Genomic DNA, 27,942 nt, shown 5'->3' with positions numbered 1-27,942 from the left:
AACTGGTTGCTGCCCATTTCAATATGGTAGAATAACTTCAATACAAGTTACTCTGTATTGTTATGTAGTGATGAGACCCAGCTATTAATAACTATGTACGTGGATAAGTGAAAAAACATCTCTAGTTCTGTAACTATTGAGATGCAGGTCAAGCGTTCCACTGTTATAACTATTTTATGGAATATTTGTGTAGAACTCAAAGATTATTGGTGAAGATTTACTGGTTACTCTGCAGCCTGATTATTATCTTTTGGGATATTAATAAAGAATTCAATGCTGTTGGTAGTTTGTATATGTAAGACCGACAACTCTGTTTTTGTATTTTGTTTAATTTCTAATAAAATATGTAATATAAATGACTTGATTTAAAAAAATAATTGGACCCATGCATTGGGATATTGGTCAAGAATGCCAATAGTAGTCATCTATTTGGATGCTAGTGTATAACACTATTAAGAGTAGCTACCTATTGGCATACTGGTGGAGTGCTCCATATTGTACATGTATATTGGGACATTTAATGCAGATAGCCAGTACTGTATCTAACTATTAGGTTATTGGTGACACTTTGCAGTACTGTAGGATTAGGAGTATTTGTGAACACTTCCATCACTGTAACTATCTATTGAGATGCTGGTGAAAATTTCCAGTACTGCAACTATGGATTAGGATATTGGTAAATACCTCTAATAAAGATAACTATTTATTGCAAAAGTGGTGAAGTATTCTAGAACATATAACTATCTAATGGAATCTTAGTGAAGCTCTCCAGTACTGATAACTATCTATTGGGATTCTGGTGAAGCTCTCCTATATGGATAAGAATCTATGGGGATTTTGATGGCGCTCTCTAGTACTAATATCTATCTATTTGATTTTGTTGAAGCTCTCCAGTATTGATAACTACATATTTGGATTTTAGTAAAGCTCTCCAGTATCGATAACTGTCTCTTTGGATTTTGGTGAAGCTCTCACTACTGACAATTTAATTGTAATATGGATGAAAAGCTTCAGGTAGAAAAAAATTTCACTCAAGCATGAGACTTTGTAGGGAGACGGACAATTGTGATTTTTCACAACACATTTCAAGCTCAAAAAGGTTAAATAACTAAGTATGTATGTAACTTCAAACAATAGGGCCATATATGCTGATTTTATACATTGTACATCTTATTATAGGAACTATTGCCTTATAACTCCCTTTTTTAGGATCAAGGTGCTAAACATAGCTTTCCTTAGAAAACAACAGACAATCTATATACAATTATTGATTATATAAACTGTGAATGGTCCAATTTACTAAAAACTAATTCATGGCCTATGTTATAACACATTGGTTCAAATGTCATTTAAAAAAGCTTTAATTTGAAAACCACAGTACTAGTCATAATTACACAAGATAATGATCTGCTACAATTGTATTTATTTTCCATACAAAAGAGCTTAATACAACTAATATTCATAGCAATCAGGTAGAAATCAGCATCTAAGTGTAGGCAGAGTAATGAAAGTTGATAGCTGATTGGTTGCCATGGGTTGCACACATCATTTCTCTTTGCACTATGTTATTAAATATGCCTGAAGGTGTTTCTTGAAGGATTTTTGCACCCAAAATTTTCAAAAATATGTTTTGTGAGGATTAACAAAAATTTAATTTCTCTCTGATCTGGGGGTAAATGTATCAAGTTGAGAGTTTTCTGGCGGGTTTGAAAAGTGGAGATGTTGCCTATGGCAACCAATCAGATTCTAGCTATCATTTTGTAGAATGTTCTAAATGAATGATAGCTAGAATCTGATTGGTTTTTCAAACCCGCCGGAAAACTCTCAGCTTGATACATTTACCCCCTGGTAGGGTCTTTAATAGTCTGAGTAGCAGATGCTCTCTTCTGCTTGAGGCAGGTTTAATTAAAGGGCTGTGGGGTTATCAAGGCCTTGAGAGAGAGACTGTGTGGATTCTACTGAATTGAAGTGAGATTGTGTCATTTCAGGTCAACTCCACTCAAGGTAACATATTTTGTTGTGTTATCATTAGCATTGGTTATTTTATTCACCCTAGGTTACAGGAGAGGAAAATAAGTGAAAAGAACTCAAGCTCCAGTTGAACTGGGACATACAGCAAAAAAAAAAGAAGAAAAAAGGACAGAATATTAACTCATAGATGAAATGGGACCAGTTGTCAAATAAGTGAAAAACACTGGACCAGAACATTGCCAATTAATGCATACCATCTTGTATATCCAATTTCATCATTTATTTTTGAATAATTTCATCAGTATTACTGTGCTTACTCTTGGTTCACTCCAGTGGTGAGACAGACATTTTGGCACTCAAGTCGAAGATGTCAAAATACTTACTGGCCAGTGTACCATACAGTCCATTCTCTAGAGCCACTTCCCTGGTGGACATTTTATACTATAGAGCTTATTCCTTGGTGGAAAGGGAACAATACAAACCCCATTCAAGGGTAGCTAGTTTAACAAACAGCCCAATCTCTTGTGGATAGTGGATAGTATAGAGTTTATTTCCTGGTGGCTAGTGTTCAATACAAAATGTATTACATGGTAGTCGGTGTATAACCAGAGCTCATTCCTTAGTGACTAGTGTACAGTACAGCGTTTATTCTTTGGTGGTCAGTGTACATTATAGAGCCCATTTTCTAGTGACCAGTGTTCAATACAGAATGAATTACCTAGTAGTCAGTGTATAATAAATAGCCTATTCCTTGGTGGCCAGTGTACACTACAATTTAATCCCTGGTGGTCAGTGTACACTGCAGAGCCCATTTCCTGGTGGCCAGTGTACAATATAAAGTCCATTCACAGGACAGAAAACTAATACCTAATAAACTGATAAAAGCAATAATAGAATAAATGGATACTGTTCCGATCCTGCACTAAATTCCCCTGCAGAATGGCCATCACGAAGTAGTGGTAACTTGCTTATTTATTTATTAATTAATTAATTAATTAATTAATTAATTAAGCCTGAACACTTTGCTTGGCTCCCCTGTTTACATAAAATAATATTGATATATCCTGAGATTTTCAAAAGCACTCTTTATGCATTCCATATGATTGTCAAAGTGGTATTCATACTTTTGACTCGAAAAGGTTAATATATAATTATTATTTTGAAGTTGCAACATTGCAGAAGGCTGGCAAAGAACTATGTGTGTGAGTTATTTCTATGTGATAGCACATTCACTACAACTTGCATATTTTTGCATACCAGATGCTCAGAATTGTAATGGTTGATAAATGTGCTAATATTAATACTAAAACACTTAAAACACACTCACGTGGTAACACACCATTAATCCATCAATATCTGTCAACACTCAGCCTGGTCATACAGTGCATAATTTGCATTGTACATGTGGCAATTTTATCTGCCTAAACCCTGCACCCTGGGGAAGCAGCTCACAGGAAGAGTGAAACAGCTGTGGACCCTGTGACATCAAAAAAGAGTGGAAGGGGTTAAAAACAGGAGGGTCAGGACCTTATCTAATATTAGGAGGTGGACTCTCCCTGTTTGCAAACTATTGTTCCAGCAACTCTTCAACACAGTCTGAATTGCACCATCACCGCAGGTGAGAGACCACTGATGTCATGCTCTACTTTCACCCCTGTTACCAATCACAAGAGGGCAATGAGCCGGGGGTTGACCCAGGGAGGTGGGCAAGATCGGGTGTCTTGTGAGAAGGAACAGAATGGAGATGTCTGGGGAGGGAAGGTGTTGTTGGAGAATCTTGAGAGAGCAAAGGCTTGGACTGACTGAGAGTAACCATATTCTCTCAGGGCCAGAAAGAAATGCTTGAAGCAGATGCTTCTTGAGACAGATCAGACAGTGTACCTCTAGGACTGATTCTGTCACCACTCCATCAGGAGACACTCGCAGATTCTGGGGAATTGGTGAGCCTACATCGGTAGGGAGACTAATACCCAGGGTCCCACCAAGATGGTGGAGAGTTGACTGAACGGCTGGGATCAGCATGATACACATACCCACCTTATGGATCAGAACCCCTGGACCACTCGGATTGTCAGCTGTGGATTTTATTACCAAGAGTTTGAGCCTGCTAGGACTCTGTGCTGGGAGGTAACCTGCTGGGGCCTTTGTTGGGGAGTTTTTACTTGCATTGGTGATTTTCTGACATTTGTTATATTTGGTGGGGGAACAAGTTTCTCCTTGGGGAGCACTGTTGTATTTTACTAAGGGTGTGCACTTTGTTTAATAAAAGGGATTATTATCTCTTTCCTGTCTCCTTACCTGTGACACCTGTGAAGCTAGAGGACCGGATATCTAATGAGCTTTGGTTCCAATCCCGGTGTCCTCACACCATTCCTGCAGTGGGATAGTTGGGCCCCTCAATGGATATCACCATCCCTGCAGTGGGATAGTTGGGCCCCGCAATGGATATCACACAGTGCCCCACATTTGCAAAGGTCAGCCATTCTCACGTCTGTGCATATTAACTCTAACTGTATTAACATTAACTCTAAGCTGCAGCCATATATATGATTGTTCCTTCCTGGTTTCCGTAACCTTGTGGATAACAAGTGAGTCTCTTGCTAATATAACTAATGTAAACTGTATGCACAGTTTAATTCTCTTCATCCGGAGAGGTTTACTGTACATAATCTGAAATTATCTGGACGATGATAATATTATCCATATTTCTCATATTATTCATAAGAAATAAGATATATGCAGTGACACATGCATTAAACTGATTTCTAAAACTATAAGCCTACATTAAGTCCATCTTTGCAGCTCTGTCTTGTAGGTTATATTAAAAGAAATACAATCAGCAAATATAATCTTGTCATAAACATTGAATAAATAATACATCATAAGCAATCAATTTCTCCTACAATAAATAACTTATTTATCTCATAGAAAATAGATATAATTTAATGATATAGCTCCTAAATTATCCCTATGGAGGTAGTCTCTATGGATTCCCCTGCAATGCAGTCCAAGAACATTCATTAAAGTTGTTTTAATGTAATCTCCTGAAATTAACATAGTTTTACACTTTGGCATAATAAACATGTAAATAAATCTAATAAAAAGGACTTCCCCTGAGATTTATCTGCTTTATTTATAGAGCTTAAACTAATTTATTTTTAGAGTAAATGTGACTACAGTATACGTGTGGCTATTTTTTTAATCTTCTCTTATGCTGGTTTTATTCAATAAACCATATTCTGCTCCAGTGTCAGCACAGGGGGTAGAAATGTAGAGTAAGGGAGGAAGTCAACCTCAGTATTTTCAGTTGCATTTGAATGAAAAGCAATCTAAATGAAGTCTAGTAATTGGCCAAAAGGTGCATAAGCCTCCAGGTTGTTGAAGATCCTGGACTGGTGTCCTGCAAGAGTTATTGTGTTAGACTGTGTACAGGGGCGGGCTGGCCGGGGGGGCAGGGGGGCATCGGGGCCCCGGGCCGCTCAGTGTAAACACTGTTTAGGCCGGCCGCCCCCCGTGGATGCAGGTGATTAATTTTTCCAGTGGCGCACAGGCGGCCGCATCACATGTCATGTGCGCCCCCCGGGCTGAAATGTGCTAGCCCGCCCCTAACTGTGTATATACACCAGTTGATAGCCAATCAAAATGGGTTTAAGGGGATGGACTTGAACGGGCCGCGAAGTTAATCCACGCCACCACAATAACGTGGATTTTCATTCGCACCCCCCACGCGTGTTATCCCGAGTTGCGAAAAAATATGGGTTTTTTTCGCACCCCATAGGGTTGTGAACAAAAATCCACGTTATTGCAATACTCTATTACCGCCAATACTGCACAGTTTCCGCGGTAACGCGTGTTACCGCGGAACCTGTGCAGTATTACCGTAATTCTAATTGAATATGCCCGTATAGGCTTAAGTTTAGGTAGTGTTCTTTCTTTTGTCACTAGATATTATCCCTCCCACTCACTCCCTAATTATGGTTTATAGAATTGTAAGAATAACCTGTGGTTTTTTTCAGAACGGTCTCAGTATGACTGAAAAGCATGCCAACAGCAACCATAAATGACGCATTTGTATGGTGGTGCAGCACTCTCCCTCAATAGGGAGGCTCATCATTAGTAACACTTCCCCTCTGGGTTGGTTATGGGGCAATGTCAATGCGTCCCAGATACTGAGCCATACTAGAAAAGTGTCAGGGGACATTTGGTCGCCATATTTGTGGTATGAGAAATGGCTGCTAGCTGATTGGCCATGTTTTCTTCTTTGCGCCCACTCACATTTGTTTTGATTCAATAAATTTGTGACCTTTCTCCATCCAGCAAGCCTCATTATTTCTTAGTTAAGGGAACAGAGCAGTATGTAGAAGGGTAGTTTGGGTCAACATCTAGGAGGCTTAATGCTGACCACACAGCAGACATTCTACATGATCTATAAATATCCAAATGTTTGGGTCCACCAACTAATTGAGCAATTATTGGTGGTCCAAACTGCCTTAATCCATTCTTTTGTAGTCGAGCCAAACTAGTGGATTAGCAAATGCACATGTATTGTGTTTGCGAAATTGTAAAACAGAAATATTTATTTTCTTAAAGAGCTTAAACAATTCAAATTGTGATATTTTTATGAGGTGGACTCCTTTTATTACAGTCACTCTATTCCATGCAGATTGGGGCCCACCTATAGAATGCCAACAGTTACCACACAATTATTGTCAGTACTTGTAAAAGACAATTACAGTGTGCTGGAGAACTCCAGATATGTGGAGATGTTAAAACCTGCTTTGGGGAATCAGTCTATTGAATTACTGCATCATCCAATTAGATGCTGCATTCACTTCAACTTACCTACTATGTGAACAGGCCCCAGCTAGCAAATGTGTGAGGGGATCACTGGGGTATCTACCATGGGAGTGGGGTATGCAGTGCACCAGGGCCAATGAGTCAAGGGGGTCTTATGCTGTCCCCTTGATTTGATCCTACACTCAGACTGACACAGGCAGGCCTAATACAGATTAGCTCCAGAAATCCAAAGCATACTTAAGCCACAACGGCGTGGCTTTGCTAGCACTGCACCTCTTACATACGGGCAAGTAATTACCAGTAACTACAACCATTAATATATTTTGCATGGTGTAAACCAAGTATGCCCCAATACACCTGAGCACAAGTACGGATACATATAAAATATATATTTTTAAAAAAATCTACATTTACAAACAACCAGCAGGAACTTAAGGTTCATATTGCAGTACCTGCTATTTATTTTCTTTAAGCCCTGGTCTGAATATATCCCTAAAAATGACCATTTAACTTACTTACATTATACATACACAGGACGGTTTTCTTCATAGAGATAAATTAGGCAGAACTTTGCTAATATGAGTTAGATTTTTGGGGACCTCTCCAAACTATTGTAAAATAATGTGTTCTAAAGTACAATTATTCTAATACATGGGTATTATGCTATAATGAGAGGTTTCTATTCTAACACATCCAGCTATAAAACATTGGTTTTGCATTAAAAGTATTAATGTGTAGGTGAAACCATGATTATTTTGCTATCTAGGTCATTAACTAATATTCTGCTGAAAGAATTAAAATATTATAATGTACATTTAGGGCCTCATTTAAAATTAGGATCAAATCCAGCTGAAGGGTGTAAATTTTCACCTGGACAACCCATGATGCAGTGTGCAGGGAAAATATTGTGTTTGCATGCGGTACATTAATACTTCATACATTGCAATTTAAAGTTGAGCTAGGGGGCGCTCTGTCCCTATTTTAAATGCCTGTAGCGCAAAATGTCATTTTCTAACTGGATTTACTTTTGTCTCTAAATGATACCCATAATGTGCTTTCTCCACCCGCCTGGCATAAGTAACAAGAATCCCTGTATTTGAAAGGAAGGTGTTCTTATGAAAAATTTGATAGAAGATTAACTAGACGCAACTTCAGTCCAATTATAGATCCCCTTCTCCTGAGACATCACCTATCTACCCCCTTCTCAATTATCCTGATTACTGGGAAAACACAATGGCTTGTTTTATTTGCTGGGAGGATCGAGAAACCATTTAAATAGAAATTAATTAAAAATATATGAATAAGATACACCTCCACATCAAATAGTATTTTTTCACCCACCTGTTTTTCGCCACTTGGCTTCCTGTAACTTAGGAGTAGCTCCACAGCTCCCACCACTTCCTTCCTTATTGCATACAATAGAGCATCTCCTACATACACACTGTGGCTGAGCAGCAGCTCCATGATCTCTAGGTTCTCGTTCTCTATGGCTATGAGTAGAGCACTGCGGCCAAGTGGATCCATGCAGTTGATGTTGATGTTGTAGTAGATTTCGGCTTCCGCAAGAGCATGTTTGACACTGGCATAGTCTCCCTTTTCCACGGCAATGAGGTATGCCTTTTCTTCCAGTGACAACTCTGCCTCGGCCCGCACGATCTGCAACGGAATCCGATCTCTGTAGGGTGAGTAATTCACCTTTTTGTAGTACAGTTGAGCCATTGTTCATAGTGACATTTACAACCTGTAAGAGAGGGGACAGAATAGATTACTAAAAACCACCATAAAACTAAAAACACTCAAGAAAAAAGTTGATTTTATAGTAATTTATTTCCTGTGTTCCTATATAGTATATATATTATTCTGTTTGTACATTTTAATGAAACATGATCCATGTCATCATTAAATATGCTTACCACTTTAGGCCCATTTGTGGGGACATTCACTGTTTAGTGGGACATTCAAACAACTTGTTTTCCCGAAAAAAGTGGGAACTAGGTAATGGAAACCAGGCTTTGCCCTGTACATTTAATAGGATGCCTTTTGCACCTTCCAAACTAATTTCTAAACAATTTTCCACAAATGTAATAAAAAAAACCATACAAAGTGCCCCATTTAATAAAAACAATCCTATATCCTCAATCTCAGCCTTAAGATGTGAATACGGTTAAACCAATTAGCATTTTAGGAGGAAAACAGAAAAGTTGAAAGTAATAAAAGGGGATAGTTCAGAAGTGAGTAAGCTTGACTTTGAAGTAATGTTTTTAGACTTGCACATTTCCAGCCATACCAGCAATCCAGCGAAACATTGAGCAGAGCGTTTTATGGGGGCAGTTCCAGCATGAAGGTGTGCAGTGGGCATGCAGCTTGTTATGTGTTAGACAGATAACTAGACACATCTGTTTGAATAGAAATGTAATGTACACCTGCATATCCTGAGGATCATCAGTGACTATCGCGTGGACAATATGACTATATTTTACACCCTTATTCTCAATAATAAGTTTTAACAATATATTTAATCAAAGAAGGAGACAGCTATTTGTAATAACATATCAGCAAGAATTCTAATGAAAGATAAACAATTGTTGCAGGCTATGCCCAAAAAAAATCTGGCAATAACGCAAGAAGGAGCTCGGGAACACAAGTGAAGGCTCGGAGGGCCGAATGTTATCCATCACTGTTCTAGATAGTCAATGTTAAAAGAGACAATTATGATGTCCTAGAATGGATAATTCAATGGACAACCATTTATTTATCCATAAAAACTCAAATGACATCTGAGATTTTCTGGGAATATAAGCAATATACAGCACTCAAAGAGGAGGAAATGTATTGTTGTTAAAGATTACAAATAAGTATTATTATTTATAGTGCAACAGCATCTTCAGCAGTCCTGTACAGAATAATTAATACATACATAGTATTATAACAATTACATGATTTGAACATTTACACAAACATAAAATGAGGACCTTGCTCATAGAGCTTGCAATATAAAGAAAACGAAAAAGAATATGTAAGTTGACAGAGTGTGTAGTGCCTGATTAACCATTAGGCTGATCAGGCTGCAGCACGGGGAGCTGGGTTCTGGGGAGGGGGTGTATGGCCGGCACACATTTTTTTTCTAATGAGTTATATATAATATTTTTTTTCCAAATGCCGCCGATGAACTCCTCAGTGATCAGGGCCACACCCGAGTCTTAGGTGGGGGGGGGGGGGGGGGCAAACCCAACTGTCACTATATCCAATGTGGCTGAGGCAGGTAGCTAACAGCAACTCCGATACTGTTAGCTGTCCTGTCAGTTCTGCTGTGGGACACTGCTTAGTGTGGTCTCATTAAATTATCACTTCTCAAGTGATCACACTCAGCACACAGACCGTGCCCACACTGACAGGGCAGCTAATAGTATGGGATTTGCTGTTCGTAGCCTGTCAAGAAGAAAGAAGTGCCGGAGCCTGGAGAGAAGAGGACCAGGATAGACCAGAATAGAGTAAGGTGAGTGCTGTTTGTTAAATATTAGAGGGAAGGAGGAGGTGATACGTTGGCTGGGGGGAGTGACTGGTGGGGGCAGTGATTAAATGGCAACTGCTTGATGGTTGGGAGAGGAGTGCTGATAAATTAGCTGCAGGGGTTGATTAATTGTCTAGAAAGGGGGCTAATTAATTGGCTGGGGGATTAATGACATGGCTATGGAGAGGGCTAATGATTTGACTGCAGGGAATGGTTAATGATTTGGCTGGGGCAGTGGTTAATGAATTGGCTGGGGGTTAACTATTTGGCTGGGGAGTTAATGATATGGCTGGAGGGGTTAATAAATTGGCTGGGAGGGCTAATTAATTGGCTAGGGGAATAGTTAATGAATTGGCTGGGTGAATTGGTTAATGAAATGGCTGGGATGCGGATGATTTGGTTGGGGGAATAGTTAATGAATTGGCTGGAAGGGGCATGATCTCTGTATTGTGTAGCGGTGATGCAGATGCTCTTTGTGGTTTCAGCAATCACTAGAATGCTAAATACTAAACAGAGAGGGCTAGTAGATGTTAGTATATGATTATAAATAATTTTCAGATATTTTATTGTCTATATATGCCTGTACTAGGGGGTTGTTTTATTTGGTCATAATGGAGTGCTGTGTTTGTATCGTTCGGGATTTGTTAACATTTTGCACAACTTCAATATAGTACTCCAAGTTTCCAGAAGCCAGCCAACTGACAACAACGCTCCAAGAATAAGCAAGAGAGAACATCTGGGAGTCTACGCTGCAAGATCAGGTAAGAGAGAACGGCATGATTTGTCTTACATTGAATGTAGAATTTTACTGTAATGACATTGTAATATGTTTGCAGAATGAAGTGTGTTTTATGTATTAGTAAATATTTTACAATTTTGTGTATATATATCTCATCATCATCATCATCTATTTATATAGCACCACTGATTCCGCAGCGCTGCACAGAGAACTCATTCACATCAGTCCCTGCCCCATCGGAGCTTACAATGTAATTCCCCTAACATACACACACACACAGACCAAGAAAGACTAAGGGCAATTTTTAATAGCAGCCAATTAATTTACCAGTATGTTTTTGGAGTGTGGGAGGAAACCGGAGCACCCGGAGGAAACCCACGCAAACATGGGGAAAACATACAAACTCCACACAGATAAGGCCATAGTCAGGAATCGAGGCAGAAGTGCTAAACACTAAGCTACCATGCTGCCACAGCGCTGTACATTGGTGGTGGGTGGGGGGGGGGGGTTGTGTGTACGGCGCTGCGAACACCTTGTGGCGCCTTACAAATAAAAATTAATAATAATTAATCATAATAATACAGTAACTGATGTATTAGCCTAGGGTGGCTGGAACCCTTAATCAGGCCCTAAGAGTGTGTACTGTAAATCAGATTGTTTTGAGGGAGTATTTAAAAACTTAGACTCTATGAATGTCTGGTGGGGTGAGGAAAAGAGTTCCAGAGAACAGGTGCATTACAGTGGAAATCCTGGAGGTGTAAGGGAGAAGATGTGATCAACGAGATGGAGGGAAATAAGTCATACGTAGAGCTGAGGTTCTGTTCTGGGGGAGAACCTGGTGATTAGGAAAGAAAAATATAATGCGTTACACCTCAACATTTTTCTTTTTTTTTTTAAACTAAATTTTATTGAGATTTTGTAGATATGTGAAAAGCATGTGGGGTACAGAAAGAAAATGGGGTGAAGAGCAAAATAAAAAAGAGGGGAAAAAAGGGCATGCATAAACATAGACATTACATAACAGTGTCTTCCAGATGATATGAAGAATATCAGATTAATGAGGACAAAAGAGCAATATGCAACCAAGTCTGACATGAGGATGAAACACTATGGTGGCACAGGAAAGGGAAGAGGTGGATGACCAGGGATTGTTAGTACAGGAGGGTGAAGAAGTGGAGGGAGGAGGAATTGGGAAGGGGAAATGTGAAGAGAGAAAAGGGTAGAGTTCATGGGTCCAGTTTGAAGAAGGAGCTACACAAGCCGGTTTACTGAATCAAAGAATTATGTCCAGGATTGCCAAGTGGATAAAAATTGGGATGGTCATGGAGTATGCTGGTAATATGTTCTAACTTATAAATTTACCAAACATTTTTGATAAGGGTTGTAGCAGAGGGAAGAGCTGGGTTCTTCCAGTTCCATTCAGTTCCAATTAGGCACCTGGCGGCTGTAAGAATGTGATGAGGGAGCTTCCAGAGGAGTTTACAGATTCCAGGGGGCAGGCCAGGAAGGAGATAAAAAGATATATGAAAGGGGAATGTGAGGCATGTGATTTTAAAGAATAGATCACTCACTTCTCGGTTACAGATGGAGGATTTATCAGTAGCTACTCGAATGGCCACCCAGTTCTCAACTTCCAGTGCCTCATTCATATCCTCCTCCCAACGGAGCACATGGGGTTCTTTGTCTGGGAGATTATGTTGCATTAAGTGTGAATAGAAGGTGGAGATAAGGCCTTTGGAGTAAAACCAGAGTAAACAGAAAGTCTCCAGTGGGGTAGGGGTACAAAAAGTCCATGGGTCAATTTGGGTGTTGTGAAGATGATGTATCTATAGGTACTAATAGAAAGGTGAAGCCGGTAAATGGAGGCGATTGCAGAACTTAGGAGAGAAATTTAAAGGTATCTCTTGTCCATGCAGAATAAGCCTTGGGTTGAGACCCGGAGGGAGAGAAGGGTTATGCCATAGGGTCATTTGTTTCGGATTGCCTATGAAGGCGACCTCAGCATTTTTTTAATGCTGCAAATGACCTCTTTGTCTTAACAACAGATTAATGTAATCTATATTGCTTTTCCCATGAGCCCTTACAATACAAGACTTAATGATGTCATCAGATTTTCAATAAAATGCTCTAAAAAAAGAAAGGGGTTGAACCTGTAACTGAAGTTGGATGTCCAAGGTAAGAAGCTGTAGCTGAAATAATATACCAAGTACAAGTGTTCTAGAACAGGAGGCACTGTCTACATCATCTGCTTGTGAGGGTATCCCCAGTATGGTGAGATTTACCAGCCAGACATAGACACAGTATTAACACCAGAAATGTTATACAGAAACAAAAACTTTTTGAAACCCAACTTGTGCAGAACTACAAAACCCCTTATCCTAAAACATGACATACAGAGATTGGAAGTGATAATTGATTGACTAATGTTACTGTCAATCACATGTAATTTAATTTGAAGTGTTCATGAAGTGATATACACTCAAAAACATGTAGATTACAGTGAAAAAAGTAATAACAACTCCTAAAATGTCCTATTTCCAGTAAGTATGCTGAAGGGTACTGCGTGAAAGCTTCCTATACTCGTGCATCAACAAGTGTGTAAGCTGGTCTAGCAGCAGTGACAATGACCACTGTGGGGAATTTTTGTAATATTCTGTGGAGTACATTGTCTTTATTGCACTTGCTGTGTTTCAAAAAAGAGAATGTGCCTATGTTAGTCATTGTACCTCTTTATATTAAAAGGTGCAGCCGCCCTCGGAACACGGACAATAGAGCAAATGATTAGGTTGGTTTGCAGGAAGCAGTGATGATTCAACATTTCTCCTTTCCATTTTAGAATGAATGACAATTTTTTTGTTCAGTCAGACTGGATGTCTTCTGCCCGCAATGACCTGTGGAAATATTTAGTCTCAAGTTGTGTGCTCTGCTTTCAAGTGGAGTGATGAATAAGTCCCTGTAGTATCCTTAGAGCCATCTGCCAGCACAGTAAATAGACCCTGACTAGCCAGTGTCTGTAGTAAACATGAATGCTAACACTGGATCGAATTATCAAACTGCACCGGTTAAAGGAAAACTATCAGCATAATGCATTATCTAGAGTCTGCTGAGTAAAAAGACAGGACATCAGATGCTGTGACATTTGCCATTAGAAAGTCAAGAATAGTAGTTTATCAGCTGTCACTTTTAAAGTTAGTGTTGCTTTCATTGTATATAATCTTTTACCAGGTTTTTTATACTTCTTGCATTATAGACAGAACATCTACCATACTTCAAAATAGAAATGCTCACTGACCCCCGTGTTTTGGTTTTGGTTTTGGATCTGGATTACCGTCGTGTTTTGGTTTTGGTTTTGCCAAACCACCCTTGCGTGTTTTGCTTTGGTTTTGGTTTTGTTTGGTTTTGTTTTGCAATTTTGTTTAAAAATCAATGTTTTTTGCCACAAAATAACCAAATGTAGTGCTCCACCTGTTTCTTGGATAAGTAATGTAATTGTAAAGCTATATAATTATGAAAAAAACAGTTTAATTCCTGGTAGGCCGTCATTAAATCTACACACAAAATAGATTGTCTTCCTCTCCATCTATGCATATTGGCAATGCAGCCATCGTCTTTGGGTGTATATTACACCCTACACTTATAGTAAAATATCTAAAGAAATGGACAAAGGCAGTTTGGGTTCTGTCTTTATAGGCACCCCTCCACTTGTGGAAAATATTAAAAAATTTAGCCGTTATAGACTGTACAATATAAATTGAAATGGACAAAGGCAGTTTGGTTTCTGTCTCTATAGGCCCCCTCCACTTGTAGAAAATAGTAAAAAATTCAGCCGTTATAGACTGTACAATATAAAGTGAAATGGACAAAGGCAGTTTGGTTTCTGTCTCTATAGGCCCCCTCCACTTGTAGAAAATAGTAAAAAATTCAGCCGTTATAGACTGTACAATATAAAGTGAAATGGACAAAGGCAGTATGGTTTCTGTCTCTATAGGCCCCCTCCACTTGTAGAAAATAGTAAAAAATTCAACCGTTATAGACTGTACAATATTAATTGAAATGGACAAAACCAGTTTGGGGTCAGTCTGTGTATGACACCCTACCCTTATTGAGAAATTGCCAAAACAGCAGCCTTTCAAGATGGTACGTGATATAGAAATGCCCCAAGTTCCTTTCCTATTTGGGGGTAGACTACACTTAAATAGAAAGTTTTAAAAACATGTTATCATCATCATCTTCAGCTTCATCAGTGTGTACGTCATCATCACAGACTATCAATTCATCACCACTTGAATCCGCCATTAGAGAACAGTCAGTGCTTGGATGTCTTTGATGGTGAAGGCCTTCCTCGTGGAAGATGTAATTAATTTTTATATGCATCATTTTCTCCACATTTTTTGGAAGTAACCTTCTACGGCGATCACTGACTAGGTTCCCGGCTGTGCTGAATACTCATTCAGAGTACACACTGGAGGGCGGGCAGCTTAGCTATTGCAAAGCAAGTTTGTCCATGGGTTTCCAAATGGCCTGCTTTTCTTCCCAGTAAGGAAAGCGACTGTCTGACATTTCCATATCAATTACCTCTTATAAATAATCCTCCACCATCCTTTGCATGTTAATACTCGTTTTGGATGGAGTTATGGGCAAGGTCACACATTTTTTTCAAAAATCCTTCAAACCAGCCCAGATGTTAAACTTTTCTGGTCTGCCCCCTGTGTCTTCCCTGCTTCTTTTTGTAAAATCTCTTTTTTTACGAGCAGCAGCTTCTTGAGAAACTGAAGGAGGACACGTCGTCAAGCCAAGGCACAGTTCAGCAGACAACTTGATGAGCAATAGCTCCTTGCAAAAGTTCACATCTCGCTTATTTTGAAGCAAAGACTCAATGTAGGTCTTAAACCTTGGATCAAGCACAGTGGCCAAAATGTAATGATCCGAGTTCAAGATTTTAATAACTCGAGGATCATTGTGAAGCGAATTAAGTACTTGATCTACAAGGGCAACATACTTTGCGGAATTGCTTGCTTTCATCTCCTCCTTCAGTTTCTCAAGCTGCTTTTCAAATAGTCTAATTAAAGGAATGACTTGGCTCAAGCTAGCAGAGGCTGCACTCACTTTACACGTCACAACTTAAAATGGTTCAGCAACTTGCAAAGCACAGAAAGGATTCTCCACTGTGGAAAAGTGAGAAACATAACCCTCCTTAAACCAATATCTTGGCCAGTGCAATAAGCTTAGATGGCTTTGCGCTGTTCCTCCATCCTCTGAAGCATGTACAGGGTAGAATTCCACCTAGTTACCACCTCTTGCTTAAGTTGGTGGCAGGGCAAGTTAAACTGTTCTTGGAGCTGCTGCAATCTCCTACATGCTGTGGAAGAATGACGGAAATGGCCTGAAATTTTACGGGCCAAAGAAAGCATCTCCTGCACCTCATGGTTATTTCTTAGGAAGCTCTGCACCACCAAGTTGATGGTGTGAGCAAAACAGGGAATGTGATGGAATTTATCCATCTGTAATGCTCGCAATATATTGTTGGTGTTATCAGAAATGACATATCCCGAGGAGAGTCCAAGTGGTATAAGCCATGTATCAATCACATCTCTTAGTTTTCGTAACAAATTGTCAGCTGTATGCCTGTTAGTGAAGCCGGTGATTCAAAGAGTGGCCTGCCTGTGACAAATGTTACGTTGTGGTATACATGCTGCTGCTGTTCCTGCTGGTGAAGGCGAATGACCAACCCAGTGGGCTGTCACAGTCATATAGTCTTTGGTTTGCCCAATTCCACTTGTCCACATATCTGTGGTTAAGTAAACAGTGGGCAGAATGGCATTTTTCAGCGCAATCTCTACATTTTTACACACTTTTTGGTATAGTTGTGGAATAGCTTTACGGGAAAAATGGTGTCGTGATGGAATTCTGTATCGCGGACACAAAACCTTGATTAACTGTGAAAAACCAGCTGCGTTTATTGTGGAGATTGGACGTAGATCTAACACTAACATGGTAGCCATGGTGTCTGTGATTCGCTTGGTAACTGGGTGACTGCTGTCATATTTGCTTCCCCTAGAAAATGATTGTTTCACAGTTAATTGTTGAAATGTAGGACTGTTCTTTTTCTTGGCCTTCCTCTGGGCTGACGATTCACCCCCAGCAGCAGCAACAGCAGCAGCAGTGGGACTAACGCTTTCTTCAGGGGAATCAATTATAGTGCAGGAGTCATCCAGCCTTACTAAGTGGGATGCAGGGCTAACTCCGAGCGCTACTGAGGATATTGATGAGGATGGTGTGGTGGGTGTATTTTGTAGCCGTCGGGATGTAGGTGACCGAAGGGTCCTAGCTGATGATGGAGTGCTTGTAATTTTTTTGGAAGAACTTTCAGCTTTTCCCAACACTTTGCCATGAACTCTCGTCAAATGGCGTAACATAGACGAGGTTCCAAGATGATTAAGGTCCCTCTCTCGACTGACTGTGGCTTGACATACACTAAAAATGGCTATACAACTGTTGTCTGGACTTGGGTAGAAATAATTGAACACATAAGAAGTGGATTTTTTTGTTTTATGCCCAGGCATGACAATGACCTTTTTCTTGCCACGTGCCAGAACTGCTGCCACTGGTGCAGGACTTACACAAACAACCTCATCCTCATCAACATCCTCATTAGCGCCCTCGTCGCCTATACAAATCTCCCCCTCATCCTCTTCTAATTCCAAAGTGGCATCCTCAATTTGTGTATCACCGGCTACACTCGGGCTGCTCAGGCACACATCAGCAGAACTGCTGAAAGAGCCCTCCTTTATGGGTACACAACCAGAATGCTCACGATTAGACGTACCACTGGTGGATGGACTCTCCACAGGGATTGGTGTCATTTCTGATTCAGAGCATACATTTTCCTCTAATGCCTTACTGTTTTCTTGCAGCTTGGCTTTAATGCGTAACAGTAATTGTGCACCACTTTTAGACTCCAAATTACTTGGTCTTGCTTGGTCACGAGTGACCGTACAAGAAGGCTCAGTAAATTTTTTGGATCTGCCACTAATAGAGAAAGGCGAAGACTTAATTCTATCTCTGCCACTGCGTGTGTAGAATGGCATGTTGGCAATTTTTTTTTTATCGGCAGTTAACTTTTCCTCAGTTGCACTTCTTTTTCGCTTCAACACGGTAAAAAAAATAATTGGTGTGTCTTTTTTTCCCTGATTTAAAAAGACTATGTACTTTTACATAGGCTTTACCAGATGATGTACTGGGAACACTACCATCAGGACTGGTGCCAGCACCTGCTTGCTGATTCTGCTCATATGTGGACTGCTTTGAATCGATTTTAATGAGCCTAAACCACTTGTAGTGCAAAATATTGTATAGATAGATAATGCTGCTAAATATGACTTTTGGCAGCCAGAAAAATTAGTGTTTTACACTGGGGAATATGGGACACCCCAAATCACTTGTAGTGCAAAACATTGTATAGATACTGCTGATAATTATCACTTTTGACAGCCAGAAAAATTAGTGTTTCACACTGGGGAATATGAAACACCCCAAAGCACTTGTAGTGCAAAATATTGTATAGATACTGCTGATAAATATCACTTTTTACAGCCAGAAAAATTTGTGTTTCACACTGGGGAATATGGGACACCCCAAAGCACTTGTAGTGTAAAATATTGGGGGAAAAAAGCCTCCTCTATCCTCTTCTCTTCCTGCTCTAAGAATTGCTAATAGAATTGGTAATAATAATAGAATTGAATAGATTAGAATTGAAATAATAATACAAAGAATAAGGTGTACAATTATTGCTCTGTCCCTGCTCTAATACAGCCTGTGACCTAACCCTGCTCTCTCCCTCTGTCAAATGGCGATGGATTGCTGTGGAGGCTGGTATTTATGCTTTTCAAATCGCGCGATAAAATACGAATACGTCACCATGAGATTTTGCCTCGATTTCGATTCCGAATGGGTGTGAGAGTAACGAGTCTGCTCGGCTCGGTACTCGGATAGGCGAAGTTCGGGTGGGTTCGGATCTCTGGGAACCGAGCCCGCCCATCTCTACTTCTAAATAGAAAATAAAGATAGAATCATTCTCAATCTTTCTAGAAGGAGCACATTTGACTGTAAATACCATTGAAAAAAATCATATTCTTCGTCATATGTGGCTACTATTGAGATCTGTAATCCGAAATCCATTATCCAAAAATGTCTGTAAATCAGAAAGAAATAATAATCATTGCTGCCTTTTGGAAATAATGCTGTACACAGATATGGTCACTAGGGGGAGGAGTCACAAGGGTAATATAGTGAGACACACTGGTCCTTTTAAAAAAAACGTGATTTAGCATTGTTTTGCACATGGTGCTACAAATTATGGGGAAAAAAACTAATACACATCCTAGGTCCCAAGCATTTCAAGTAATAGTGTATTTCAAAATGCAGTACTTTAGCACAGAAGCAACTGTATTTTATCCATAATTCGTTTTCTAAGCACATCTCAAATAAAATATATACCCACTATACTTAATATCCAGTGTAAATTACAACCTGTCATTTTGGTAATAACGAGTTGTAGATATTTCTTCTTGCCTTCCAGGTTGTCTTAGTGATGTTAGCTAAGACTCATGAAAGACTTGGAAGAGAGCAACTGTGCAATCGGACATAATATTGGTACTTAATATAGAGATCTATTTATTATAGAAGCTAAAACAAACTGCTGTAAAATGTAAAGTTTGAAGCAAATAATGAAATACACGATTTTAAAATGACAAATTATAATAGAAATCATAACTTTGCAATCTCTAATCTACAAAGGCCACCTTATATTCTCTGTTACCTATAAACTGAGTGATCTCTAAATGACTGTTAAAAAAAACAGAAAACAAATCTGCTGTGCAGGGTTGTACCAAACAGCAGATTACTACAGCAAGCCCTTCAAGATTTCTCATTGGATGAAATTTTTATTATTATTTTATTATTATTACTTTATATTGCTTTATAACCCTATAGGGTGGAGTTCTGGTTAGTGCAAGCTTTTTAATGGGTCTATTTATTAAGACCTCTCTTTAATGAAGGTTTTTCACTCGTCGTAATTTACTAAAAAATATGTCACTTGGTCAGCCAAGCGACGCTCAGCTCCCCGGCCACATTGGTCGGCAGCGGAAAGATTAGTCTTACTGCTCACCAAGTCAGTGTGCTATCAATCAGCGCATGCATGAGACAGCTTTCAGGGTCGACCATGCGCACTGGAAATGGAATTTTGGACTTGGGCTTCCAGTTCCACATTCCTTTAAATATAAGTAACAAAGTAAAAAAAAAGAAACAAAAAATGTAAAAAGAAACAAAATGAAAACCCCCCTTTCATTAAAACAAAATTCTTTATTTTAAATAACAAAGCATTCTTTCCTGTGGACATTCGGAGGACTGCTGTGGTACTTGTAGCGCCGCTATCCTTGGTAAATAGTCTTACCCATGGAGGAGCATCGCACAAGGTATTTAGGAAATTTGGTAATTAGGGCATATATATCTTTGATAAATAGTATAACAATGATAATAAATAATAATAATATAAATAAACTAGTAATAAAAATCTTTTATTTCCAGACTGCTCAACTTAGAAGTAACATTGCTTGGGAAATCTTCAAAGCTGATATCCATCTCAGACATGCACTGCTACATTACATGACGCTCTTTCAAAATCTTTAAAGCAATCCTTGAAAAGATAACATTTTTAGAAATGACTGCTTCCAGATATCATTCTCTAATTAGCCTCTTCGTTTTTAAGAATGTTTCCATTCTAACCTAGCGTTTGGATCACTTTTCCAACTCTTACCTGATATTTCTTCACCATCATCCTGCCTAATCAGATGAGGAAAAAAAGAAGCTGTTTTTTATCCCCACCTCATTAGAAAGGATAAAAGAAATCTTAGATCCAGCAAGCTTATAAAAGTTATATGGTTTATTAAATTATCACCATATTGTTACTATATAAATAATGGGCCTTGTTTAAGTTAACAGCTGGACACCAATATTGCAATGCAAGGGGTACAAGTGCATTTCTTTTCTTTTCTTTTTTTGCATGCAGGGAATATACTGGCTGTTTTTGCATATAGAACACAAATACTGGACAGCTTTATTTTTGCAGTGCAATGGAGTTCAGGTAGGACTGGGTCCCTCCCAACTCCAAATCTGTCCACACATATTAAATGTGACATCCCCCTCCCCACTTGCAATGCAGCATAGTTTTGACTAGAAATGTTCACCGACCCCCGTGTTAACTTCATGTTTTGGTTTTGGCAAAACCGCCCTCATGTGTTTTGATTTTGATTTTGGATTTTTTTTTCTAAAATTCCTATTGTTTTTCTAAAATCACATAATTTGGCTCTTTTTTTGTTCCTACATTGTTATTAACCTCAATAACATTCATTTCCAGTCATTTCCGGATATTTTTTGTCAAGTGACAAGAACACTGCTACCCATGTTTCTGTGTGAGCAATGGCACTGAGCAATGTCACTGGAGAATGGAGAGTGACAAGAACACTGCTAGCCCTGTCTCTGTGTGAGCAATGGCGCTGGATCTTCTGTGGAGGGAGGTACTTATGGAATCCAAAACTGCAAGATCCGACAACGCAACAATGATGTTTTGCCTCGATTCAGATCCGAGGACGAGCAAACGTACGTATTGAGCTGGTTCACGAGCCCACTCGGATCCCCAAAGTTAGCTTTTTTTCCCCCTACATTATTATTAACCTCAATAACACTAATTTCAAATCATTTGCAGTCAATTTTGACCACCCCACAGGTCATGATATTATTTTCATACACTTTCAAACAAAGACTGCTGCGACCTGGCTGGATGCTAAGCGACAGAGCAATGACACAAACACATGGCAGGTCATAGCACATCTAGGAAACATTGCCACACAGCAGTGGCAGAAAAGAAAAGTGGTGCAAGATGGAATTGTCCTTGGGTGCTCGACAGTGCCGTACAGTAGGGAAGTCAAGGACATACATAAGACAGGACATACGTAAAACAAGAACAGAGAAGGCAGACAAAATGAATGGAGACATGAAAACAAAGGGTATGGAGAACCCTACTCATTACAGAGCTTACATTCTAACAGGAAGAGGGCACAGCAAGAGGAGCAAGTGTGGCTCAGAGTGGAGATTGGGATAGTTGTGAGGGCAAGCTGACAGCTCAAGTGGTACACAGGGCCGGACTGGCCATCTGGCACTTCTGGCAAATGCCAGAAGGGCCGATGGCTAGATGGGCCAGCCGACACTTCCCCTGGCTTTCTGATGGCTGGCTCCTCCCCAGGAACCAGCCATCTCCGTTCCTCTCCTCGTTTCCTCTCCCCTTATCCTCTGCACTGTGCCCTGCAATGTGGACACAGTTTGCAGATTTTCGCGGGGGGGGGGTCATCGCGGGGGTGCCGCGATTGTCGCAGGGGGGGAGTTGTCAGGAGTGTGACAGAGCCAGGGAGGAAGGGAGTGCAGGAAGAGGACAGAGAGCCAGGAGGAAAAGGGGTGCTGGAAGAGGGGTGACAGAGCCAGGAGGAAAAGGGGTGCTGGAAGAGGGGTGACAGAGCCAGGAGGAAAAGGGGTGCTGGAAGAGGGGTGACAGAGCCAGGAGGAAAAGGGGTGCTGGAAGAGGGGTGACAGAGCCAGGAGGAAAAGGGATGCTGGAAGAGGGGTGACAGAGCCAGGAGGAAAAGGGGTGCAGGAAGAGGGGTGACAGAGCCAGGAGGAAAAGGGGTGCAGGAAGAGGGGTGACAGAGCCAGGAGGAAAAGGGGTGCTGGAAGAGGGGTGACCGAGCCAGGGGGAAAAGGGGGTGCTGGAAGAGGGGTGACAGAGCCAGGGGGAAAAGGGGTGCTGGAAGAGGGGTGACAGAGCCAGGAGGAAAAGGCGTGCTGGAAGAGGGGTGACAGAGCCAGGGGGAAAAGGGATGCTGGAAGAGGGGTGACAGAGCCAGGAGGAAAAGGGGTGCTGGAAGAGGGGTGACCGAGCCAGGAGGAAAAGGGGTGCTGGAAGAGGGGGGACCGAGCCAGGAGGAAAAGGGGTACTGGAAGAGGGCTGACAGAGCCAGGGGGAAAAGGGATGCTGGAAGAGGGGTGACAGAGCCAGGGGGAAAAGGGGTGCTGGAAGGGGGGTGACAGAGCCAGGGGAAAAAGGGGGTGCTGGAAGAGGGGTGAGAGCCAGGGGGAAGTGGGTGCATCAAGAGCGGTGAGAGGGACAAAGGATAAGATGGTGCAGGGGCATAGCTAAAAGAAAGTGTAAAGGGAGAGACATCTTAACAATGGGAATGTCAGAGATGCAGCCATCATAAAACACAAGTAGTTATAAAGAATGGGAATGCACAGAGGGGACAAGTGTTAAAAAAAATCAAGCCTTCCTACTCCATTCACGTATATTTTCTGAACCCCCACTTCTAAATTTCCACTTTGACCACTGCCCTCTGTCCCTGCTCCCGACTGCCTCTGTGAGCTGACAGCTACTGATCCCTCCTCGCCCAGCGCGCTCAGTAGGAGAACAGAACACAGGATGCCATAATCAGGTAAGTTCATATATTTTCTCATGTTCAATGTGTTTTTCACCATCCTTTCTTGAACTGGGGGCACTACTGTGTATCTAATGATGTTTAAAACACTATGTATTGCTCATTATTGTGCTGTAATGTTTCCTGCATATTTATCTGTACAGAGATTTTTAATTAAGAGGAAAAAACGCTGTTTGTCATACATTTTATCTGTGATTGTGTCAATATATCTATTTTTCTTTGCATTGTAAATGGGGTATTAAGCTGCTCCTGGGACTCGCACTCTAAGTATCTGATATACTATACCAATTTTTATTTGTCTGGATGCTAATATTGATTTGGGGCACTACTATGGCATACTGTTGTTTGGGGGCAATACTGTATGGCATACTGTTATTTGGGTGCAAAAAATCTAAAAACACCAAAGTATTTTTTGGAGCAAAATATGGAGAGGAAAAGAATAGCCACTGCACGGGATCTGCAACCCCGTAAATCAACAATATAGATCAAAAACAAAACGCAGTGGACTATCAGATCCTCCACAGAACTGGAAATGCAATGTGAATTGATTAAAACAAATTTATTAAAACAATATCATCAATATTTGAAACATGGATATTTCTCAAATAGTATACAAAAAACAAGCAGATCCCTATTTATAGGGAGTATCGGATAATAGGTGCACCTATATTAAATTGATTCACATCTGATTGTTCTTATTCCCTTTAGACCATACTTGTTAGAAGCTCATATAGTTGCCGTACATTTAATACAGTTGATAACTAGATTGCGTATGTACTCGGGACGGGGAGAGTTTTCAAACTTGTCAGTAAGTCTGTATAATAAAACAGTACGTATGCCCGTTGATTGCGGTATAGGCATTAAAATGTAGGAGGAAAAGTCAACAGAATTAAAAAAGTGCAAGAGATTTTAAAAAGAGGGCCTCATTTATGTCATACCTGCCTTCTCTCCAAAAATGTCTGGGAGACTCCCGAAATAGTGAGTGATCTCGCTGAAGCCTGGCTGGAGAAGCGGTGGGTGGACCTACCATGTGTGAGGGGAGAAGAATTAGTAATGATTGCATGTGTGCTGGAGAGTGGCGGCCATTTTCTTGTAGGACATGCATCTTTTGACAATGCACCCCGTGCTTATGTGTTACTTGCACAGTCTCCTTGAAATTATTTTTTTCAAGGAGACTGGACAAATCAAGTTGCAATGCAAGGGGTGCAAATACTTTTATTGATTCAATTGCATGCCGGGAGAATACGATCAGCTTTTGCATGTAGCACACAAATATTGTCAGCTTTATTTTTATATTGAAATTTAGAGTTGAGCTAGTACATGCTCATTACTAACTCTAAATCTGTCTGCACATTTTAAATCCCCCATGCAGTATAACATGATTTTGCCAAGGTGCAAATGTGTTCCTTTTTATATTTTACTTTGCTCCTAACAGTAAATGAGATCCAAAATGCTTATGTCATTGTTGCCTAGTCATTCTTAGAGAGTAGAAATTATGATGGAGAACATCATTAACTTTGATATAATTATTGCATTGCATACATCTAAGGCTACATCAGGTCAATGGTCCCTCAAAACTGAGCATTCTGGAAATGAAAGTAAAGGTTTATTGTGAACCGAACTCCACTCTATAGGCTGAGATTCAGTGCAACCACGCCCATTTTATTAGCAAAAATAGTGTTTAACACTATAATTTGTAGATCACTCAGCTAAGAGTGAACATGGCCTCAAGGTACTTTAGTGACATTATTTGTTCCATTAATAGCATAATGTGCATCTGCCAATGGGCGGCGTTAGTGCCACACTTTGTACAGAGCTGGTGCACCAGTTATGTCCAGCTTTGCAGATCAGTGCAAAAACAGATTTCATTTTATGGAGCTAGGTTGCTGAATGATATAAAATGGGGGTGTTAGGGCATTTCTTGCAGTATGGAGGGGCGCATTGATTTTTGCACAGCACAGAGCTGACTAAGTCTGACCCTCTTCTATACATTCAATAGGATGCGCTTTGCGCCTTTGAGATGCCCCTGAGCGGGGAAACGCATGCCTAGGTGTACTTTACCCAATGTAAAACAAATCTTCAAAAGCACAAAAGTGACACATGTAATAAAAACAGTCCGGATGTCCCCTTACTCTCATGATTAACTTAAAACATAAAAACCAAACCAAGCAGTACTTTTGAAAAAGAAAAAGGGAAACATTTTATATAATGAAAGAGGTGGTTCTAAAGTAGTAGGATGTTGAACTTTTAATGTGAACGTTACAGTTTTGCACAGTGGGCTATTATGATTTGTATGCCTCTCCGCACAACTAAAGGCACTACTAGTTTGCAGAGGTACCTCCAGAGAACAGGGAGTAAGTGTGCACTATTATATGTTCTGGATACAGGCTATACAGGCATACCAGCAGAAGATGATGGGAGCTGTACTTAAAGCAGCAGCAGGAATGCTAAAGGTTGCCTTGCCCTAACTGACTGCTAACATCCATTTATAAACACTCAATCCAATTTGGATGTTGCCAGCTGTTCTTTCCTTTTCTTATTTATGAGACTGTAGTGTTGGCTTTGATGCGCTTCCAAATCTAATTAGCAATACAATGTATGCTGGCAGATCACTCTGTTACCTAAGTGTGCAGGGCTGGCCATTAGCCCACTTGGAACTTTAGCACTAGTTTTCTATGGTCAATAGGTAGATGTTATGATGAGCTTACATGGACATTTCACAAAGCAAAACATTGTATTGGATAAGAGCCCATTTTTTTTTTCCATGCTCATAGCTTGGCAAAAGCTGGACTGCTCAATGCTAATTAATGTTTCCAATGAGACTTTTAGTCTTCCTTATAAATATATTATTTGGGAGCAATTTACTGTACAGATCTACTACACTGAAGGATGGAAAATACTGTAACACATTATAGATGTTACTCTTAAGTGCTGTTCCCAAGGACCTTGGATGAGGCTAGATAGTGGCATTTTGTGTTTCATACATTCTATTTTGGGTTGCTAATTATTGAATTGGGGACAAATCCTGGGTCACATTTATTGGTGAAGGTGTAAGTAATACTATGTTCAATTAAATTGACATCTCCAGTACCACGGAGGAGTAAAAACTGAAACTGTGGATAACGGTTTCCTTCACTTTTAAAAAATGTTTTATTCATTAATTTTCAGTAAACCAAAACACATTTGGCAGCACACACTCATTCCTTCATTCAGTCCAATGCACACCCTTACCCAATGGTCTACTGGGCACTCTGAACCCACCAGAAAGTAATTGAGCAATGGTGGGGACTGGACATTTCTGCATAACATAAAAGAACAGATAGCAAAGCAGCTAACATGATGCCCTGGTGAGGGAATGTTATTCAGTAAGTCCAGGAACATATCTAACTTACAATCAAGAATTATAGGCACCCCGAGAAATCATATAAAATCTGCTATTAATCTCCAGAACTTTAGAACCTTAGGGCAGGATGAAACCACATTCTGGAATATCACGTTGCAACTTTCTAAACTATTTCAATGGGGGGGTGTGCTAAATACAGCAACGAATACGAGTTAAATTTATCATAGTGGTTTTGATCATGTCTAAAACAAAAGTGCATCCTCTAGAGGGTCTTGCTCCAATACTTTGGAGAGGGAAACGGTGCATGGACCGCATGATGCAGCTGCAGAACACTAAACAAAAAAATATAGGAGTAAAACTCAATTGATCAAATGCAAGCATCACCCTCCATAATATATTCAAGTGTTTTAATCACCTTGCTGCCCATAAGTGAGTGTCTGGAACTGATGTGAGCCAGATGAGTAGAAGTACCCCATGGAGAAAAAAAAAGTAGAATGCTGAATTTGGCATGTATGCCTGGGAACCGGGCTTCTGCACTATACATAACTATAAAAACCAAGGTTTTTTTTAAGTTTTTTAAAAACCAAGTATTGCAGCATCTAACATACTAGCACAGTTCTCCCCAAAATATTCCAGACACCATATAGCTAAGACCAGAACAGCGACAAGAAGTATGCAAAAAAAAAGTTAGGAAGCAACATAAAGCACACTTGATCCATTGTATTAGATGAGATACTACCAAGTTAATACAATCAGGAAATATGTGAAATTGGTCTATATGAGGTGTAATGTTGTGGGTCCATGCCAGGAGGTGCACCGCAACTCAAAAAAGCTGACATTTACTTAACTACCACTGCCCTGGAGCACAATCAGCACACTGTGTGTCTGTTCATCTGCAATGGATTCTTGTAGTAGAAGCACAAGCCCGAAGTAGGGTAACATCATGAGGAATACTGCAGCTTTTCTAGATCCTGGAAATTGGAAAGGCAGAGAATAAAAGTTGTGGATTTGAGCAGGGATGGTTTAGATGGGAGAACCCGGG

The 27,942-nt window shown here is 40.1% G+C and overlaps 1 protein-coding gene across 1 annotated transcript in view; it reads right to left on the bottom strand.

Moving 5' to 3' along the window:
- The window catches only part of TRPC5 (transient receptor potential cation channel subfamily C member 5), a 262,565-nt gene that overhangs the window by 125,015 nt on the left and 109,608 nt on the right, over positions 1–27,942 (bottom strand). The window contains exon 2 of the mRNA XM_075184312.1: positions 8,110–8,509. Coding sequence (XP_075040413.1) covers positions 8,110–8,487 — 378 coding nt within the window. The 5' untranslated portion in view covers positions 8,488–8,509. The remainder of the gene's footprint in view (positions 1–8,109; positions 8,510–27,942) is intronic.

The sequence above is a fragment of the Mixophyes fleayi genome, chromosome 9, assembly GCF_038048845.1.
Source record: "Mixophyes fleayi isolate aMixFle1 chromosome 9, aMixFle1.hap1, whole genome shotgun sequence".
NCBI lineage: Eukaryota > Metazoa > Chordata > Amphibia > Anura > Limnodynastidae > Mixophyes > Mixophyes fleayi.
This window is presented reverse-complemented; position numbering and strand designations above follow the sequence as displayed.